The sequence below is a fragment of the Argiope bruennichi genome, chromosome 6, assembly GCF_947563725.1.
Source record: "Argiope bruennichi chromosome 6, qqArgBrue1.1, whole genome shotgun sequence".
Taxonomy (NCBI): domain Eukaryota; kingdom Metazoa; phylum Arthropoda; class Arachnida; order Araneae; family Araneidae; genus Argiope; species Argiope bruennichi.
The window spans coordinates 103,831,099-103,853,801 of NC_079156.1; the positions used below are offsets into that span (position 1 = coordinate 103,831,099).

Below are 22,703 nucleotides of genomic sequence, written 5' to 3' on the forward strand. Positions count from 1 at the left end.
ACATTTTATCTGGTATAGGGGAAAAATTTACTAATTTAAACTTGATCCTTTTCTTTTACCTAATATATTAACAAATTGTGCTTCATGTAACAGCTGTCCTTTGCATGTGTAATTTAATTTCCAGTTGTAAAAATGTCTAGATTCTGTATAGAAACTTGATTTATTTTTAAAGTTTATAAATTATCTTGTAGTAATGCGTGAACCAACTCTTGAAGTTTGTAAATGACATTCTAGCTCTGTTTAGTAAAATTATCAAGAATTCATATTGCTCATTTTTAAAAGAATGCCATCATACCCAAGAACTAATATTTTCTGATGATAATTATAGTCAGTAACATCACAACTCACAATCAAAATTTCTCGCTATGTATTTTAAGATAAATGCTATAAAGGAAAAATTTCTTAATTTAAACAAAAATGTTTTGTGTAGCAAAACTATCTTGTAACAGAAAGCTGTTAATTTAATGGAATTCTTTCTATAATCTTAAAATGTGCAGAAACATGCATTTTGTGACTTTTGATGCACTGGCCTCTTATAGCTTTTTACATACTGTCAATTTGAAAGTTCAAAAGAAAGAAAATGAAAAGAATCAGTTTCTATATTTATAAGTTTAAATCTATTTTTGTTTTATTTTCAAGAAAGAAAGAAAACTGAAACAGCAAGTTTATTCAATAACAGAAAGTTGGAAAGTTAAAATTTTCTTTTCTGAATTAACATTTATATTATGACTAACCTAATTCACTATTTAAAGAAATTGTGGTAAATTTTCTAAAATAATCAATCTCTTAATTTGTGTAAATTAGATGTCGAAGATGCAATAAAGCCATTGCTTTTTCTATAATTGAACTATTGGCAAAAATAGATTTTTTCAGGTTTTCCATAAAGATAAGTTAATTTATAATTTTTTAAATTGATTCCTCTAATGACACCATACATTCAGATTCTCAACAGAAAAATAATATTGTACTGCATACTATCTAATACTAATCAAATCAGACCAAATGATAATGCAGATCCTTGAATTAAAATAATTTAATTTTGATAAAAAGTCACGAATTCAAATGCAAAATTTATACTTATGTAACTCAATCACGAAAGAGCAGAAACTAAAACTATATAATAGAAAAAAATTGTAAATATCACAATGCTAGGCTTTTATACATTTAGTAGTGTAGTAAAAATGAAGCAGAATTCTGGAGCAATTTTTTTTCCTTTAATAATCTGACTCAGTGAGGGATTAAACTCTGACAAATTTTTTTATATTTTGGGAACTAAACTTTGCCATGTTTTGAGATTTCAACATTCTCAAACAAGCATTTGATACCAAATTTGGTCACCATAAAATTCCTGCAACAGATGTGATGGCATTAGTTGGTGATTTATACATACTCTATCTTGTCTGAATGCGTGCAGTCTTGAATTTTTTTTTACATTAGATTGAAGCAAAATAAAAAAAAAGTATCTTACTTTATTTAGTTCCCGTTCAATAGAAGGCAATTTGAACTGATCAGCAGAATTTCCGAAATGAGTTGCATCAATTGCCACAAGTTGGGTGTACATGCGACCCCAAGCATCTCTAAAAAAATAAAACGAGCATGAATTCTTATGGATCCACTTTAGAGAAACATAACAATGGGAAATATTTCATACAAAACTTTAATTTATTGTTTGGAATTCAAACACAATAAATAATTGCAACTGAATAATACTATAAAACCATATCAGGCCAATGAATATATTTTATTTCCATATGATAATGATGATATTATCTAAATCAAAACTTTAAACTTTTTTAAAAAAATAATCTTTAATTTTTTTAATGCATATAAAAAAAGTAAAATTTATTCGTTTTAAAAACTAGTTTCAAAAAACAAACTAACCAATCAAATTGTTAAAAAGAATTAATATATATTATATTTTAAGACATATGCTTTATAATATTATATATATATATATATATATATATATGTATGTTGATAATATCATTTTAAATATAAAAGTTTTTAAAATGGTAACTAAAACTAATAAATTCAATAAAACTGAAAAACAATTTTTAGGGGGGAGAGAAGGTATATTATTTCATTCCTACCGAGGTGTTTTATCTTCAAAATTTCCTTCCCATTTGAATCCATGACTGTAACCGCTGTATTTATTATACTGTTCAACACCTAAAAAGAGTATAGTAATTACAATCCAACAAACTTCAATCACTGAATTAATTGAAAAAATTCTTAGAGCAAATTTTAATTACATATATATAAATACATATTTCTATATAATACAGAAGGATTAATGATATATGTTATGATTAAAGAAATAAAGGCAATCAGCTTAATTAGCAAATAGAAAATATTTTTAATGTAAGATTTCTAAATAACCACAAGTTTCATACATTTGAATTGTAATATGTATTGTTATAAAGAAGGTGGTACTGTGGTTCTAGTACCATTATTTTATAGTGTAAAACTTTAAGACTTCTCTGATATGACTGTGTACAATAGGAATTTGTGTTGTTGAATGAAACAGAAATGACACAGCGAGTCAGATGTACCATGGATTCTTTCTGACAGAATCAACTTTCAGAAATCCAATTTTCATCAGCAAAAGATATTAGAGGAAATGACATTTACAAATGAATGTGTAGGGGGTTGTTACTGAGTACAATAACTTTTAATATAGAAATTTTCCACTGATTATATATGATACAATTTCTTTACAATATGCCATATGTAGCCATATGTCCATGATTAAACTGCTCTGAAAAACTTTAATAAGTATCACGTATCCTTTTTCCAACAGCAAATATCAATTATATTGAATTTTCAGCTGATAAAAATTGGATTGCATGACATTAATTGTTTTAATGTTTCTGTTTCATTCAATGGAATATCATTTCTAACTGTCTTAAACTTAATTTCTTCTAATATGCACAGAAATCTCAAAGTTCTATCACCTGAAATAAAACCACAATTCCACTTTTACTTGTATCCATATATATATAAAGACAAATATGCAATACCTCTTATTGTGAGAGCTTCCGTAGGACCTAAGCATTCTACAAAAAGGCGTGAAACTATCAATTCAGGACAGATGAGGAAACGAATTTCTTCCTGAACACATCCTTCACCCAAAACACCACCACCGACAAATTTGTTAGCAAAATCAACCTAAATAATACATTCAAAAAATTTTACATTACATTTTTCTCCATTAATAAGCAGTAAAAAGTTGTATCAAAAGTTTTAATAAGCTTAAATTTATGTTTTGATAGGACTATATTTTAAGATTTTAAAATCAACTGAGACTCAAGGAATGTTAATAAATATAAACTATGAAACAAGACATTAATATGTGCAATACAAATAATTTTTTTTTTCATCCCATACATAGTTTAATGTGTTTTGGTATTAATTTTCATAGTATTTGTAATATATTCTAACCTATCTGGTAAATCTTCTAGCATTTTTTCAATTGTAGTCAAGTTTTAAAAGCAAATATATTTTGCGACCCCAAATGTTCATATAATAAGAATATCACACTTGAAATGAAATGTTAATTTATGATTAATAGCCTCTTAATATCTCTTAGAAGAATAAAAAAGGTGTAACATAATATACTCTCAGGAAAAATTAAATAATTAATGTCATTTTTTAGAAGCTACATAAAATATTATATAATTAATCAAAACTAATTGCCAAATTTTTAAAAAAACAAGTGCAGATGACATTTTCCAATAAATTAAATTCAATCATCATTCTCATTAACTCTGTCAAACTAATGACATTAAAAGGTTGCCAAAAGCTAAAATGGATTTTTAAAAAAAAGGGCAAAGGAGTTATTGTCAGTTATAATTTAGAAGCTACTTGAGACAGAAAATTCTCATTTATTGTAGCATAAAAATTCTTTTAATTTATCAGCAAAAGCTGCATTACACTTTCAATCCTGCGGAAGATGCTGTAGCAGAAACCTTTTTAGGAATGGTACGTGAGAACTAGGAAATTGTTAATCTCAGAAATTAAAAATTTGGCATGAATATTTCTTAAAACAAAAACAAAATTCATTACAGCATAATGAAGTTTATGAAACTCAAGAAGAACCCTTTAAGATGGAATAAGATTTTAAATCTGGATCATGGTTTCTTACATTATAAATATCTTATTTTGCCTTTTAATCGAATGTTTTTCTTTATTAACAGAGGATTTAAGTATTTTGTGGCCCTAGATAATGCACATTATGAGGTTCTTATTTAATCATTTTAATTTCACATTTCATCAAATTCAAAACACTACGATTTATCTTAATTCTTTATTTTATTAGGTTTATAAAAATACATTAAAAAAAATCCATTATTTCAATTTATCAGACATTACCTGTTTATGTTTCATAGTTATTTTCATACTTACATGTGCTCAGCTCTGGATACAACTACATTTCTGTTAGAATTCAATGAATTTTTCTAATACTATGTAGGGCTGAAGTATTAAAATTGTTCTACATGTTAAAGTTTCTTAAAATTCATCAATAGAATTTTATGAAATAACATACTTGAAGCATACCATGCCCATCAGTTTCTATCAGACCATCATCCTTAATTACTGCAATCCTGACACCTTTCTTAGATTCACCCCAATTTGGCAAATTTTGAAGACTCTGACGATGAAAGGTTACAGTACCACTAGGCTCTAAAACATTAGGAAAATTAAATGAACAATATTGCTATAAAATGAAGAATAGATTTAATAGTTTAAAAAATTTGCATTAAATATTGTACTAGATAATATTATTTAAATATTAAGATACATAAAGCAGACTCCAAAATTTTAAGTCTTTCAATTAGGAATACCAATCTATTGCTTTCTATCTTTCCTTTTGCTAGAACGTTTTTATTAAAACATTTATTGCCTTATATAATAACTGAATTTTATACAATTTCCTCACCACAAAAATTCAAAAAATATTTAGTTTCTTATTTTTTATATAAATTAGTCATTTTAACATATTTTCAAAAATTAACAAAAATAAGTACAACTAACCATAAATAGAATATTTATAATTTTTTATTAAAACAATAGCAATACTTGAGTAAATAAATTTACATAGAAATAGAGCACATAACATGATAAAATGTTTATACTTAAAAAAAAAAAAATGAGTGAAACAAAACAAAGACTAATTTCTAAATTTAATTTTATTTTTAAAGTAAAATACTCACCTTTTGTGGTAATTCTTCTAAAATAATTAAACAGACACTTCAGTTTTTCTGTTCTTATAGAAGTTCGATTTTTTATACCATAAAAAAGCCTGAAAAGAATTTATTTCAGAATTGTATTAGTTCATCACAAACTATATATATATATATATATATTGTATGCTAGTGCATTAACTTAGAAGAAAATTTTTATACAAAATAAACTTTCAAAAGAATTTATACCAGAATAAAACTACATTTTTAAAAAATTCAATACAATAATTTTCTTGATTACTTACTGCATTTCATAAATTGAAAGAAAAAAAATTAATTTTAAAGCACTAAAAAATCTTAATTTCATATAATAATATTCACCTTTATTTTGGGGACTATTTTATTAAATCAATAATTGTTAAATCTAGATTTTGTCTCTGCTAAAACTAAAGGTAACACTGTAAAGGTGAATTTCAGGTCTTGGTAGCATTAAATTCACATTCAGATGTAAAAGAGCTATTACCAGAAAAAAATAAAATTTATAAATGGTTTTCAAAGTACTATAATTTTTATTATTTTTTTTTGCAAACATACAAAAATGAATAAAATAGCTTTAATTTCAAAAATAATTACAATAAAAAATTTAAGATACCTAAATTATATGGAAAATATTTAATTATGTTAAACATCCCCATTTAATCATTTTGATGCTAGATATATTTAATTGTAAATTTGACTTCATATCATTTTAAGATTAATGGAATATTGATGACATGTTTCATTTCTTAATATTTTAAATTTAAAAAAATAATACTGAATAACTTTTTTTAAAAAACAAGTTAACATGGAATTTGTATTAAAAAATAGGGACATCAAGAAATATTCTTTTAACAATCAAACATATTATTACATAAATAAAACTTATACTAACATAAATAGAAATATTTTCTGTGTTTCTTGAAAGTTTATTAAAATATAGATATTGTCAAATGTTTCCTCTTATGATATTAACTTTTATTTTTAGCATTTTTCAAACAAGAGCAGCATTTTTTGTTATTCCTTTATTTGTGTAGATAAAAATGAAATATATATTTTTCAGATATAAAATATAGTAAAAACGCATTTCTTATGCATATAATATGGATAATTCCATTAATGATACCGAGCAACATTAAAACTGTTATAAAATGCAGATGAATTATTAATTACACAATTACATTATTAATATTACGATATCAGAAATTTTGCCTTCAATATGTATATTTTAATGTTAATAGTAACAATAAGAAGTAAAACATTTTTGTTATTAAGAAAATCATAATATATATCTTTACCTGTAAAAATTGATATCTGGATAAGTAGCATATTCATTATTCCACCTAAATTTTGGATTGCGCGATTGATAGCTTCTACGAGGAAATGTGCAGAAAAAAGCATTAAGTAAAAGGCATCCAATTTGTTTTTGAGACATGGTGAGATAATGATTTTTGCCCCTTTTCAACAATGGGATAGGCTAGATTAAAAAATTAAATTTTTATTATTCAACAATTTACTAGAAATGATTAAAAAGAACGTAATGAATGCAAAAATAAATAAATAAAATGAAATAAAATAAAAATAATCCAAATATAATGCCAAAAGCAAGATTATTTTTTTCATCACAATATGTAATTTTTTTACTGTTAAATACACAAATCCAAGTTAACTGCAAGCTTGCAATGGGTATTACAAGATATATACAGAACCGCCCTTGATGTACTAGTATGCATACCATTCTTCTTGCATAAAATTATACATTTCTCTCATCTTTCAATCAAAGATACTTAAATTTATTTTTCAAATATATATATATAATTAAATTATTACAGCAACATATCTGTTAATTAAAAGGGGATAAAAATTGTTTATTAATTCTAAATTTCAATATTACCATTAAAATTTGCAATTTAATGACAGATTCAAAAATTTGTAAAGAATATATTTTCTAATAACTTTTTTTGAACAAGCATAATATTCAATGCATATTTTAAAATTTAAATGAATTTTTAATAAAAAAGCATTGCAACATGAACAATATTATTTCAATTTTCTACAATATAAAAACAATTGTAATAGTAATTGCACTTCCTGACCTGTGTACAGATATTTGGCAAATCCAATGTAATATTTATCATCTTCGGAAGAGTTTCTTCAAAAAAATAACTTCTTTCATCATCTGTGAAACACTGCAAAAGAAATCATCATCTTCAGAAATGATATAATAATAATCTATGAAATGAACATTGATTTCCAGAAATATATCATTTTATTTTGTGTACACTTTTGTTATATAACTGCATTCTTTAACTAGAAATTTGTTTCAATAAAAAAATTTTCAGTATGTGATAAAAAAGAAATTTAGTGTGGGGGTAGGCATAGTATGAAAATTATCTAAGAAAAATACGATTCAAATAGAAGGTTTTAAGTAGGTTGCTGATAAATATATTTCATTTATTTATTTTAGAAAATCAAAAGTTAATACAATATCAACAATTTGAACTGTTGAAATATTTGAATTACAAAGTTTGAAGAAGGCTTATTTCACATTCCTTCTCTTGTTTTAATGACATTTAATTCTATAAAATAAAACATAATTCTATATATTTTTTAAAACCTTCTATTTTAACAAAGTAATTCTTTATACACATGTATGAGTATTTAAAATAAATTTAATGAAAGGAAAGGAACTAAGATAAGAAAAGTTAAGCCAATAATCTTGAAATTCCATTTAGTTCAGTTTAATTAAATGCAAAAACGAAATATTAATACAAAAACAGTGTCTTTACCCACAATAAAAGTGGATTTTTCAAGAAAATTTTCTTTTTAATAAGTATTTAATCAACTGTTTGATTTCAATAAAAGCAAATAAAAATATTATAAAATGTTTCCTTTTTAAAAACCAGATAATAAATATAAAAATTAAAAAAAAAAAAAACACGCCGGTTTATTAACAAAATCATCATATGCTTTTGAAAAAAAAAAAAAAGTTGAAAAAAGAATCACATAATAAATTTAAGAGAATAAATTAGAGCACATTTTAACAAAATAATTCAAAATTCTTACTGTTTCAAAAAAAGTATGCAGACCATTGAAGTTCCACTTCCCCCTGTATTGACTGTTATACTGTAGTATAGCCTTCTGTAAAAGAAAATATCACATCTTAAAATATAAATTTATAGATCAACTAATTAAAGAGTGTAATGTATAATATATTTTATTTCATTAACAAAAAATATAAAAGAAACTTAAAATCTTTTATTTTATCCAAGCATAAAGTCATACCTAATACTTTATTTTTGGAAACTGTTAACTGTTACAGTACTGACTGAGACTTACTCTTGTAATTTTCCGAAAGCTAATGTTAAAAATATATGTCAAGGCAATTTTAGTTAGTGTCAGATATCAAAAAATAATCTAGTAATATGTGGTCATAAAATGAAGTTAAACAAGTTCATACAACAATTTTAAAGAAATTTAAAGTCATAATTAGCAAATGAGTGGATACTAAATCTTTGTTCTGCTGCAAACACTCTTCTAATTGCCCTAAAAATTAATGAAAATCTAAACACTGCAAGTTAAAGCTGTCTTTTATAACTGAGATTATATAATTCTAATTATTCATGGATATAAAAATTTCTGAATTGCCTGCTGGCTACTAATTAAAGCTAATAAAATGTTCATTGCTTTGTATTTTTAAGTATGCTAATTTTGTTAATAAAATGAATTAACTATTTCATTAATGTGTTTATAATTCTTTAAAAAATAAAAATAGTTAAGAGTGTTTTTACAACAGGCCTCATTTCATGAACAGAATGTAAATAGGTACATAATGTATATACTTCTAAGTAATAAATATTCTTACTTCGAGATCTTCAGAACATAGTATATTTCTCCTCAAACTTGTACATATTAAATCCCATCTACTTCTAATTTGTTTCTCACCATTCTATAAATAAATTGTTGAAATAAAAAATATTAACAAATGGAACTATTTAATGAAAGGATAAAAAATAGTGATGAATAAACAATTGACAAACATTAAGCAACAAACAAATAAAATACAGAAACTCTGATATTAATGAAACATTGGATTTAACAGACCATATCTTCAATTGCAGTCCTTTAATTTCCATTGAAAATGAGGGGAAAAGTCAAAAGCTGACTGACAAACAAGGTTTTTTAGGTAATAATGAGGAATGACAAACTTTGATTGAAGACTATAGGGCAATATCATCAAAGCATCAAATCACATTTATAAAAAAGCATAAAGCATCAAATCACATTTATCAATGATAATTATCAATATTTATCAAAAATGTTCATGAGCCAAAAACATAAAAAAATAAATACTATGAAGTATTAAAAAACACTGTTATCTAATTTTATTGGAGCTGTTTCATGTTCCTATAGATTATATCAAGCAATACATTTTTCATTTATTTCTGAAGATGCTAGAATCCTGACATTTTGCACAAATGTATATATTTAATGACTATACACTAAATAAATATTTTTAGAACTTAATGAGTTAATTCAATTCATATAAATGATTAATATCAATTAAATAGGAATTCTATATGAATAGTACAATAAAGAAGTAATTTTCAGAAAATATTGATTACAAGATCAAATAATTAAATATCTTTAAAGAGATAATTTTATTTATTAAAATTCTGGGTGCTGCAAACTAATACATTAAGGGGATTTTTTTGTCAAATAGCATAAGAAAGACAAATACTAAACATTCACTAAAAATGTAAAGTCCATTATAAATTTAATTAAAACAACTTAGTTAAAGTGTTTTAATTCTTAAAGTATTTAATTTGTTAAAGTATGAACTGCTAATTCATACTTTAACATTTTAAGTTTCATTATCAAATTTTTTATTAAAAAATTACTTTTTAGTATATTACTAAAGAACAGCTTTCAAATACTTTATTTTTAAATTTCAATCTGATTACATGTAATATGTTATATCTATGACATGTTGTATATATAATGAAATACAATTATTTTTGTTTCCAGTATGGCAAAATAATAAATCAAGAAAGAAGCTTGTAGTAAAAAGCAAAAATGTACCAAATCTTCAACTGGATATTTATTCTGCGAGGCACAAGGCATTCGAACATGATTAGAATCCCATAAGTCCCTATAAGAGGGAGGATATGGACGAGGAGCACGGCCAGGAATGATGTGAGGCTAAAATAAAATTAAGTTTACATAAAAAAAATTTACAAATTACAAGCAAGTGAATTTAATTTTGGAATGAATGTAATTAATATTTCAGCAGCCTCAAAATACAAAAAAGTTTATTGAATCATTGTAAAATAATTAATTTTTAATCTCAGACATTAATTTAAAATAAAAAAAAACAGTGTGCATTTTTTCAAGATCAACTATAGACGTTTTCTCAGTTTTATAAAAAAATACATAAAATTGCTACAAATGAATAAAAACTACCAATAAATTTGTCTTAAATGTCACATACTCTATTCTCGCTTTTTTTAATAATACATTCTTTCATCGAGTTATTGAAATTTAGCAACACAACAAAATATTACACACATAACAGCAAAAACATTTTACTGATATGAATATATTCATAATATTTACCTGTATACAATATTTGATAACAGAATGCATTTTTTTTTGTTATTTTCAGAAATAGATATAAAAATATTGCTTCATTTAATAATAAAAAGTTAAGAGGTTGTGACATTTATGACCTCTACCATATTGATGAAGATGAAACAGGAAACTTCTTCATGGAATACAAAAAAAAAATTTACAATTAGCATTAATTTTTAAAATATCATTAATAGACAAAATACAATGCACAACTGCTACATTCATTCCAAAACAAATAAAAGCTATTGCTGACCTGAAATTGTACAACTAAATGCTTATCAATGTGCATTTCTACAACAGCCTCATATCCTTAGGTTCATTTATTGCTGAACTGCCAATTCAACACATCTATGATTTCTTAAAACTTTATTTATTAGATTATTAATAAAGTTAAAAAATTACTATTTCTCCCCCTTTTGTTGTATGTGAGAAGTGTAACTCAGTTTTGAACTAGCTGCCTTTGGTGACTAACATGTTTGCCCAGGTTATTAACTTTTTGGGCTGTTAATGTAAAACATATAGCTTTAAAATTTCACCTTGTTATTTGGTAAGACTTAAAAAAAAAAAGATTAATTAAATAAATCAAAACAAATAATAATGCATATAAATTTAAAAGTGTATATACTCCAAAATAAAAGTGAAAATCCTTTTGTAGAATTAACTTCCTAAGTAGGCACTTTTTTAGTCTCAATTTTAACATTGGCAATAAACCAAATACACATTCCTTTTTCGTGTATTCCAAATAATCAATCCTTTTGCACTTTAATTATTTATTGCATTACACATATTTTATGAATACTAGATAACATAGATTCAACATGTAAGAATATCAAAACGTATGGGTAATAATTCCAGATTCATTTAAATGATTATTACTGACTAGCTACCAATTCTGAACTTAATCAGCCATGCCTTTATCTAGACTGACTGAAATCCCCTCAGATAGGGAAGATGTAAGCTAGATTTTCCCTTTTTAAGGATTACTATGCCCAAATCACCATAGAAAAAAGGCAAGCGATTGAATGTTTTGATGAATGAGTTTGAATTCCATAACAGTAAAATTTTTACAAATTACATATTGCATTTAAAAACCATTAAAAATAATTAAATCATTGTACAGAAATGAAATTGATATTAAGAAAAAGGTAATTTTTTCGAGTTTTAAGATGATTCAAAAATTATTTTCACGAGATAATTTTAGAAAATATGATCATCGATTTCCATATGTAAGCCACAGCAATTATCCATGTGGAAATGGTTAAGCCTGTTTTCAGACCTAATTAAACTTTAATGCTTATTTCTTGATTTCTTTTATATTTTATTCATCTGAGCGAATATAGTTTTTGGTGAGTCTTATCCAGACACTTTCTAATAATATTTTTCAGCTTACTAATTAGTGAAGCGTAGAATTAAGAGAAGCTGTAACAATGTCAATGAAGTATTCTGAAATGTTGGTATAGTGATTTGTTTACATTTGACAGTTGCCATTTGGATATATGCAATATACACAGATTTTATCAAAAAATAATTTCATTATTAATGTATTCTATAACAAATAAAGTGTTTTATACATTTTAGGTTCTAAAATTCCATGCAACAAACTTTTAATCTTGAAGTTATTAGTCTTCTTCGCATAATACTGTTTGACAATTTTATCAGAATTAATGCAAACAGTAAATACACATACTGCATGCTAACACAAATAAATTTCACATTAGTTTTTATGATAAAATCAAAACAAAGAGTCCAAACAACATAATTTGAAAAAACAAAAATTCAAATTCACATTTGGAATGTTTATGTTTCAGAAAAATACTTACTGAAAACATTATAGAATGATTTCCAGATGGTTCTAGCTTTGGCAATGGAATATTGCAATTAGGTGTTCTATTTAAAAATTTCAGCTGCATCTAAAAAAAAAAAAAAAAAGTCTTATCCAAAATAATAATGAAAAGTTTAATATGTAAATTTACTTTCATATCAACATATATATTGCAAGTTTCAAAAGACATTATCTTTATCTAGAAAGGCAGAATACAGAAAAACTGCTTGATGATGTTTAACTGATCATTAATATAGTATATATCACTTTATAATATAAACTGATATATCAGTTGTTTTTCTAAAGAAAAATCTTTATCATTCAACAAACAAAATTTTTGTATTATTTCTAATTTCCCCCCTTCCTTTCAAATGTTTTGGGTGGCTTTTAGGTTATGATTTTTATGTTAAATAAAAGAGAGAAAAAAAGAGCTAATAGAGTTACACATTCATGAAGTCACAATGTCTATGATGTGTGGATTTCTTTAATTTAATACTGTGTTTTAATATAAATTAAATACGTCATTTTAGAAGTCAGCAAAAAAATCTCATACAGAATTTCTCACTGAAGGCTTTGTATTAGTTGAGAAGAGAAAAAGGAAGAGAAATAATATATAGAATAAGAAATCTTATAACTCCAATATGAAATTTAGGTATTTTATTTTATGGTATATATTCATCATAACATTTGCATATATATATAATTTGTGTATGTCTATTCAGTATCAAAAAATATTTGAAGAAATAATTAATTTGAAAATGCAATCATTACTGAAAAAAATATTGTATTAAGAATGCTAAAAAATACACACATAAGTAAACTAGGTGCTTAACTGATTAATTAATTACTTAATTTAATTCTAAATTTCTTTATGTATTTTTTAAGATTCATTATAAATTTTGCAAAAATATTTTTCTAAAAAAATACTAGCTCTATCCAGAAATACAGAAAATTAACCAATTCAGTTTTGCATAAAAATATGAAAAGGAATACAAATATTTAGATTTTCTATTAAAAGTAAGTTAAAACAGGCAAGTTGTTTATTAAAAAAAGGAAAGAAAACCATGCCTAAAAAATTTTAAGCATTAAAATGTAAGTAATTTTAAAAAATTAAAACCATTACCATAACCATTAAGTTAACTAATTGCTGGTATAAATGATACGTTTATAGCAGAGGGTTGTTCAAGCATGGTGCTGAACGGTAGCATCTTCAACTTGTTACTGTGTATAAAATCGATCCTTAATGTATTTAATTTTGCATGCAGTACCTAAATCCATCAACAATATAATAACATTTCTTTTAAAACGTTAAATATTCAGGGGAAATGCAGGATAAAATGATACGACTTCCTCCAAACACATAAAAATGCAGAAAAGCAATAATTCTTAATGGCTGCAGTAATAAAGTGAATTCGTACCATAGCAGTTACTGAAAAGAAGAATGCTGCCTAATTCTGCAATTGGGCACACACTTCATGATTTGCGAAAGATGCAAGATGTTATTAATAATACAATCCCCTTCTACAAATATTAGGTATTTAAAAAAATTTCATAAATCTGACTATGTATGTGTGTATATATATATATATTTAAAAATGTAGATAAATTATTATATAAATAAGTATAATTTATTTATATACATTACTAATAATAAAAAAGTTATAACTAACTTTTTTAAATTAACACAAAAATTAATTTTTTATTTATATTTTAACTTGACGTTTTCATTAGCAGCATATTAATTTTACCTAACAAGTTCATGATTTTTAACAGCTGGTTAAATTATTATAAATGAAAGCAATGAATGCATGATAAGTAATTGATAACATTTAAATGTTTAATTTTCAGTTGCAATTAATTAAAAATGAGTCTACTTAATTAGGGTATCTTTGCTAAAATTTACTTACTGCAGGTCAAATATATTATATTATTAAAAATCAATAAAATAAGCTAAATTTAGGTTATGCTGGAAGACAGCACTGCACAATGTAGGATAGATTACATTAATTCTCTGATTATGAAGAACAAGCTATTATTGCAACCAAGATTTCTTACCAAATTAGTGCTTTACAAAGTTTTAGTAAATCATATACATTTCATTAGAAATAAAATAGCTATGTGAACATACCTCTTCATCTTCAGTGTCATGCTCTATGTCAGAATCAATTTCAGATATACAGTTCCTACAAGGGTGTAAGGAATATTAATTAAACAGCCATCAATTAAATGTTATAATAACTTCTCAATAATTTATTTGCATTTTCAGTCTTAAAAGGCAAAAAATTAAAGAAGAGTTTATAAATATATAACAACATAATATGAATTGTTTCAAATCTAATGAAAATGAACATACTCTTCAGGACTATTAGGAGTTGCAGGAGAATCGATTTTATCTGAATATATTGTTTCTTGGCTGCTGAACTGTTCCACAACAGGTGATTCAGGACAGTTTTCAGATGAACTCGGAAAGAGATCTGCTGAACTAGGTAAACAACTTTCTTGAGAATCTGGAACTTGCACATTCTCAGTTTCCAGCACATGATTTGTAGAAGTACCACTGCCATCAGAAATTTTGCTTGAAAGCTTCAAGTCTGAAAGAGATATATAACCTTGTAATAAAAGTAGTTTCTAATGAAATTTCACTATGCAGTCAGAAACAAGTATTTCATATTCAAGATACATATAAAACCTTTAATACATAATTTTTTGGCTGAAGCTTGTATAGAGTAATTAACATTTTTTACAAGTAAGCATATACGGTTTTTAATTAGTAGTTTTTCACAAAATAGCATTTTTAAATGTTCAATAACTTTAATACGATCTCTCCTTGTCATGTGTAAATATTTAGTCAACATTCAATTGTGCTCAAAGTGTTGCAAAGCATATCAGCAGTTATTCCTCTAACGATTTTAGTGGAAATTCTCAAAAGGAAAAAAATAAATAAATAAATAAATAAATAATCTAAGAAGTTTTGTAGGGAGTTTATACAGGTCAAGAATTGGTATTCTTTGATCAATGAATTGTTTTCAACAAGTAATCTTAGACTAAAGAATCACAACATGGAATGCAAAATACAACTAAATTTATGGCTTTTACATTCATATTTAAAATAAAACAGTGATTGCTGTATAACTGTATTTTTCCTTTTTTTAAAATTTCTTATTATTTTAAATACACTATTAATTTATGATCGCCTTGATAAATGATTTAACACTAGTTTTAATAAAAAATTCGAAACTTGCACACTAATGAGCAATAAATCTCAATATTCATCAATGGAAATTATTAGTATTAATTAAAACAACTTTACTTCAGCCTCTATTATGAATTTCAAGCATTTATATTGAATGCAAAATATAGTATACAGATTTTAAAGCTAAAAAATCTCTTCTTCCTTTATTTTAAAAAACAATACCATAAGTAGTATTGAATCATAAGCATATTGAGGTTGGTCAATCTCTGCCTTATACTATATTAAAATTAAGAGATCATTAATTTCATATGTCAAAAATTACTGAAAAAAAACAACAACAAAACACTAAAATTTGTTTCCTGTTTAAGACTTTCAGAAACATGTATTTTATGTAACATATTATAAAATTTTAAATTTGACTTGGGAAATATTAAAATATTTCAGGGATGAAATGCAAAGATATATCATTTATATTTATGAAGAAAAAAAATGTCAGTAAAATTTGACATTATTGTCATATCTTCTTTTCCGATGCAGGTAAACTATATAAAAACTGTGTAGTTGGCCTTGTTAGCCTTTGAGTTTGAAAAACTTGATAAAAAAAAAGAAAAAGAATGATTCTTTGCAGCACAAGTTTTCAGCTTACAAGGATTAAAACGAATATTTCAGATACACTAAGAAACCTGAATATATTTTCCCATCAGGAATCATAAGTAAGTGATTGTCATAAATATTGCACAGCATGGCATTTGACAATGAATGTAAAATTCTAAGAATCTACTAAGCTAGCTCCAGAAAGCTTAATTTTGAAAAAAAAAAAAAAAAAAAAAAAAAAAAAGGATTAAATAGACCCTTAAACATAAAGCTAGAATTACGATTTTTTTTTTTTAATTCAGAATTTTGAATGATTTTTTTGCAAAAATCAAACTTGATTAATAGGAAAAATAAAATGTTTGTCATTGTTCACAGATATTTGGGAAGCAGCAATATTTGTATTATCATTAAAAAATATCAAAAAATACATCAGACTCTTAAATCTGAATATTCTCACAGAAAATATGATGATAAAATCTTTAAAAATTTCCTACCTTACAAAATGGGTAGAACTGCAAGAGGAATATCTTACTATATGATTTTAAAAAGATGAATCATTCGCATATAAGCCTGAACCTTATTGATGCAATTTCCACTAACAACAATAAAATTGCCAAATTTATTTTTAGTAATAGGGGAGCAAGTGACAAGTTCAGGGTACACAAGCTGGTGGCAAGGACAAGGTCAGGATATTCAGGACACAAGCAGTCTGGGTCAGCTGCCAGTTAGAAAATTAATAAGCTAATTAGGAAAAGCGTTGATTCAGGTTTTTACTGGACTTTTCACCCATTTACAGAATAAGAATATTTTGCAATGAATCATTAGTAAATCATGTTGTTATGACAAAAAAAAAAATGTCTTGTACAGTTATTGTGGCAATATTGTAACACAGCATTAAGAAATACATAAATGATATCATATGGAAAATCTAACATTATTAAAAATTATTAATACGCACCGGAATTATTAGATGAAGTTTCAGAATTTCTGGCGGCTAATCTAAATATAAAAAACAAATTAATTAAGATCAGGCACTTTGAAAAAATGTGAACATGATAATTTTGGGGAAGAAAATAATTTAAATATTATACTGCAGCAAAACAAAAAAGCATTAAATGGTTACAAAAACAACTGCTAAAGATATTAAAACTACAGACTTTTAGAATTTTTTTAACTTAAAAAAAGTTAATTCCTATATGCAAATTGTGAAGAGAACACGATTATCATTTTTACAAAATTATATTTATTAGCAATAATAAACACTTGTATTTTTTGGATCAATTTGGAATACACATAAATTTTATATTTGAATCAATTTAGTCAACATATAATTATATATGAATCAATTCAATAAACATATCATTCTCATGCTACATCAATAAATCAAATAAAGATAACTAACTGAAAAAATGAAGAAAATTAAACTAATTTATTTAATAATATGTGTATATATATCTGGAAATCCTAAAACAATGTACTAGAAAATGTATTTTTCTAAAATTATTTTGATGGTAAAGAAAAAAAATTAAGTAGCTCATATTAAAAAAAAAAAAGAATAAAAAGCTAAGAATTGATGATAATCTAATTTAAGCCAATTCTTGATGGGAAAAAAAATATTATTTATCATACTTTTAATCTTTGAACACTATATCAGACAACATTGTGCTTTGATGTATTAATTTGCATGCAAAACAAAATACTGCTAAAATAAGATTAAAATGGTATACCGAGATCAAAAGTTTACATAATGTAAAAATAATATGTTTATGCATCGCAGAAAAAAAATTCCTGAAAATTAAACAACTTTTGGTATTTTTCCGTTAGCCAGACAGAAGTGAAAAATCTCCAAATAATATAGAATTCTGCTAAATTTCTTATGCCAAATTCGCATTTGGTTCACAATTGGCGCCATTTGAGCCCGGCTAACGGAAAAGTACCCAACTATTATTATTTTTTTTAAATAAATAGAAAAGTCATTATTGATATTTAAGATTCTACATAAATTCATCATTTACTTTTAATTACTTAAAGACTGTATTCAATGATACTGCACCTGGTGTATAACCTCAAATTTATTGCAAACAGAATTTATTATTGACTATAATACAAGTTCACCAAAACATATCAAGTTTCATTAAATTAATTTCACATGATTTTTGGCACTTTTATAACTTTAGGAAACAAAGAGATGAGAGAATAATAAATATATAAAACAGAAAGTAAATACCTCTTTTCAGCAGCAGCTGCCATCTTATTTCGAAGAATTGGATCCATATCTGAAGTTACTGATGAAAAAAAATTATTTGAAAAAAACTATATAATATTAAAAGATTATTAACTTATAAAAAATTGAAATTATTAAATTATCATTTCTTATGATAAAGTGCTTTCTGACAACAAAACACTCAAAGTCTAATCTTTATTTTTTTAAATTTTTTTTTTCTTTTGTTTCACTATCTACGTTCCTTTGGTGTCATATATTTTCAAAAAACTCACCCCCTCCCCCTCCTGAATCAATGCCAGTCATTCTCTATTCTTTTAAATACGATTCTCCTTTTTATTAAAAAAGCAATTTTTATGAAAACATTTTTTTCTCCTTCATTCATTTGATTAGCATTTAAAGAATTTTACTCTTATGAATTATTATTCAATAATAATAAAGAAAGTATTTCAAAATTACTTTTTATTTCATATATAAAAATAATTAAGTAAATTTGATATACTGGGGAATTATAAGCTCATAATGTCCTTATGACTATTTTTAATTGTTTATTTAGGAATATGTCCTTATGACTATTTTTAATTGTTTATCTAGGAATATACTTGATTATCATAAGCCTTATCCAGAATGGATTATATAATTTAAAAAAAAATAATTGAGGCTTAGCTTTGATATACAATCATTTGGCGCCTTGCATTGACAATTTTTCGGTGGTGCTTTTGCTGTTCGCGCCACATACGTCCATTTCACTAAAATTTGGCAATAAACTATTTTTTTTGGTGAAAATGACTGTATATCAAAGTTGATCCAAAATTAATTATCTATTGCAAAATCCAAAACACCTGCAATTGATGACCATACCTGGAACCTTGATCCAAACTGAAGCCATAAGAGTAAATGCTTTATTTAGAAATCTATTTAAGTGGATCATTTTATTTTACATTTGGCTATAGTAAGTTATACTCCCTCCAAGAAAGACAATTCTTATGTCATGCTTACAGCTGATAATTTTATTTAATGTTACAAAACTAATTAAATATGAATATATTAGAAGCAAAGTATGAAACAATAGCATTGTATATAATACCAGACACTTTTAGGCAAAGTTTGAAATATGAGAATTATTACATATTTTCTCTAATTACCTATAGAATGACAAATACTATTTAGGCAAAATATGAAAAAAGGTCCTAATAAGGCTATTATATAAATAATGTGCATTCCTCAAAAATACAGATGTTATTCTGAAAAAACAATGAGAGTGCCATTAAAAAATTTATTTAAAATATGTAAAGAAAAATGGAAGTTGTATAAAACAAAATGTATGTCTTTCTTATTAAGGGAAAAAAAATTATATAAAAAATAAGAAATTACAATTAACCTACTTGTTGCAACATGGTAGGCTTGAACGGCATTTTTCAAGCAAAGACATTTCATATTTTTGCACTTAATTTTACCTACACATTTGAGTTATCTTTGGCCACTTCCACTAGATTGAACAATTGCAACTGACCAGAGAGGAATTTTGTCGTCAAGAATATCTTCAATTCTAAGCAAGTTCTAAGGGCATAAAAAGAATTGTGATTTCACATATACTTGCTTAAAATTCTTTCATAAGTTCCAAGTCAGTAGAAATCATCCTTTGTCACACCAATTACAGCTGCCAAGATATTGGTGAATCTAAGACAATATATTTCCTTGCTGACATCAGGAATAGGAACTCGCATAGTAGGTCCCAAAGAAGCAGTGAAAAAAATTTTCAATCAGAGATGCATTCCATACTTTGCTGGTTTCTCAGTTGACATTCTATAAAATGCCTATAATTGTTCCATACATTGCCGGCTACTTTTAGGCATTATATACAATGTGCAGGCATTCTATAGAATTGATTTCATAATTTGCCAGTAACAAATAATAAGATGGCTAAATAGAATGAGAGAAATTTAACAGGATGTATTCATCCCTAATTATAATATCGTAGATTCGGCCTTAGAGAATGACTTACTTATTCAGTTCTATATATTAACTTCAGTCTTAGAGAGGGTCTTATATGAAGTGTGCATATAATATGCACATGTCATATTTTTAAAAATAAATATGTTGGAAAGGAAGATTATAAGACTCATTAGCCATTTATTCTCGTTAATCTAATGATCAAAACATAGGTAGATTTCATGTCAATGGTTGCAAAATAACTAAAAAGATAATTTATCCATTCAACAAAGTCGTATATGGAATAAACACTTCTTCAACAGTTGCTATTCTTAAATCATTTTAACAGTATTTGTATATTAATCGCATGGCATATGTAAGTTTTAGGCTTAACTACATATCACTAATAAATATGGTCCTTTACATGGGCCATAACATGACACCTTTGACAATTAGCTACTAATGATAACATATCTTCTGCTATTTTATTTGCCGATTAATCACTGTCATGTGATTAATATACAAGTATCATTTAGACAACCAGCATTTTACTAGATTGTCTTTGTATGCCAATTTCTAAAATTGTTGAATTAACGAACTGAATTACATTCCTGTGACTTTACAATTTTATCCTACAGGCATTTGTGCAAAACAAACATATCATTTTCAAAATTACCTTCTTGGAAAAAGGGAAGCTAAAACGAACTGATGCTTAATACAATTTTTTGGCTAAACTAAATATTATAGATTTAATCCTCTTAATCTTCTAAAGATGATAAATTGTCAAATGAATTTTTTTAAATAAAATTAAATGTTTTCTTTAATTAATATTTGGTGAATTTTCTACTGTGCAGCATGTTTTGGTAGAAATTGCTGAAAAAAAATTCATACCATGTTCTTAAGTTTTACAATTTTTTTAACATACATGCAAAAAAATATAGCATATATATATATATATAATCAACCAAACAAACAGGCTCCCCCTAAAGGAAACAGAATCCATCGTTTCACTATAAAGTTGGGAATCTGCAGTAATATTGTAATTGTTTGGATAATAAAAAGTTAGGAAATTTAAACTGAAATTTTATATTTCCTCAATAAGAGAAATATGTCTAAATAGAAAGTCGTATATGAAATGGATGACTTTTTAATAATATTCTAAAATAACCTGCAAGAATTTTATTACCTCAAAAACACAATACTAAATCTTATACAAATTATTTAATAAATTATATAAAAAAATATTTCCTGAACGTCGAGCATTCAGTTTGTTGGTATTTCATTAGCATTCTCTAAAATAAATAAAAAAAACTATCTGCAAAGAAATTTACACGTTTGTTTTGGTAAAATGCAATAATAAATTTTTTTCAATAAGACAAAATTGAATATTTCGTATAATTAACTAAAATAATAAAACCATCCTTTTAGTCTGATTCAACTACAGGAAAGCTACAAATAAAACTTACATTCAATATTTGGCTTCTTACTTAGGGCAAAGCTCTCTTTGATGTTAATTTGCCTCAATCGTTTCTGTCCTTTTAACATGTTCGATATGTTGAAGTCATTAAACTTCCTATATTGCGCAAGATGACAACATTTTTTTTGTTCTAGATAATATAAATGTCTCACTATTTTCAACTGCTAGAAGGGTTATCATTGCGAAATAGTCATCAAACAACAATAAGTTCCTTCACAGCAATTCCCGACCTTTTATTTCATATTAATCCTTTCTATAAAAAAGAACGTGAATTTTAAAATCAAAGCAATAAGAATTCTTATTTGACAACTTCAGTAATGTTACCATAAACATGTACCGACATAAACATTTCCAGTTTCTGTCTGTTTTCAAAATAAAAGAACAGAACTACGTCATTTCAGCATTGCCTAACATTTCTTAGAAAATATGGTTCAAAACAATGTGTTAAATTTAATATATAAAAAAGAAATTAATAATTTCTATAAGAACTGCAAAAATTTATATTGAAGTTTTATAATTCTATCAGAATTCAAATAAGAATAAATTTTAAATAATAATATTTTTCTGACCAAAATTGTTACAAATTTAATTTCTGTTTGAAATGTATTGAAAGT

General features: G+C 25.2%; 1 protein-coding gene across 1 annotated transcript in view; it reads right to left on the reverse strand.

Moving 5' to 3' along the window:
• Positions 1-22,470, reverse strand: part of LOC129971609 (poly(ADP-ribose) glycohydrolase-like) — a 27,341-nt gene extending 4,871 nt beyond the window's left edge. Inside the window, exons 1-16 of the mRNA XM_056085544.1 lie at positions 22,079-22,470; positions 18,687-18,744; positions 17,418-17,458; positions 15,026-15,263; positions 14,801-14,855; positions 12,671-12,760; positions 10,302-10,421; positions 9,085-9,168; positions 8,286-8,360; positions 7,316-7,408; positions 6,518-6,696; positions 5,214-5,302; positions 4,547-4,683; positions 3,021-3,168; positions 2,091-2,169; positions 1,469-1,577 (exon numbers count right to left, since the gene is read on the reverse strand). Coding sequence (XP_055941519.1) covers positions 1,469-1,577; positions 2,091-2,169; positions 3,021-3,168; positions 4,547-4,683; positions 5,214-5,302; positions 6,518-6,696; positions 7,316-7,408; positions 8,286-8,360; positions 9,085-9,168; positions 10,302-10,421; positions 12,671-12,760; positions 14,801-14,855; positions 15,026-15,263; positions 17,418-17,458; positions 18,687-18,744; positions 22,079-22,157 — 1,674 coding nt within the window. The 5' untranslated portion in view covers positions 22,158-22,470. The remainder of the gene's footprint in view (positions 1-1,468; positions 1,578-2,090; positions 2,170-3,020; positions 3,169-4,546; positions 4,684-5,213; positions 5,303-6,517; positions 6,697-7,315; positions 7,409-8,285; positions 8,361-9,084; positions 9,169-10,301; positions 10,422-12,670; positions 12,761-14,800; positions 14,856-15,025; positions 15,264-17,417; positions 17,459-18,686; positions 18,745-22,078) is intronic.
• Between the last annotated feature and the right edge of the window lie 233 nt (positions 22,471-22,703).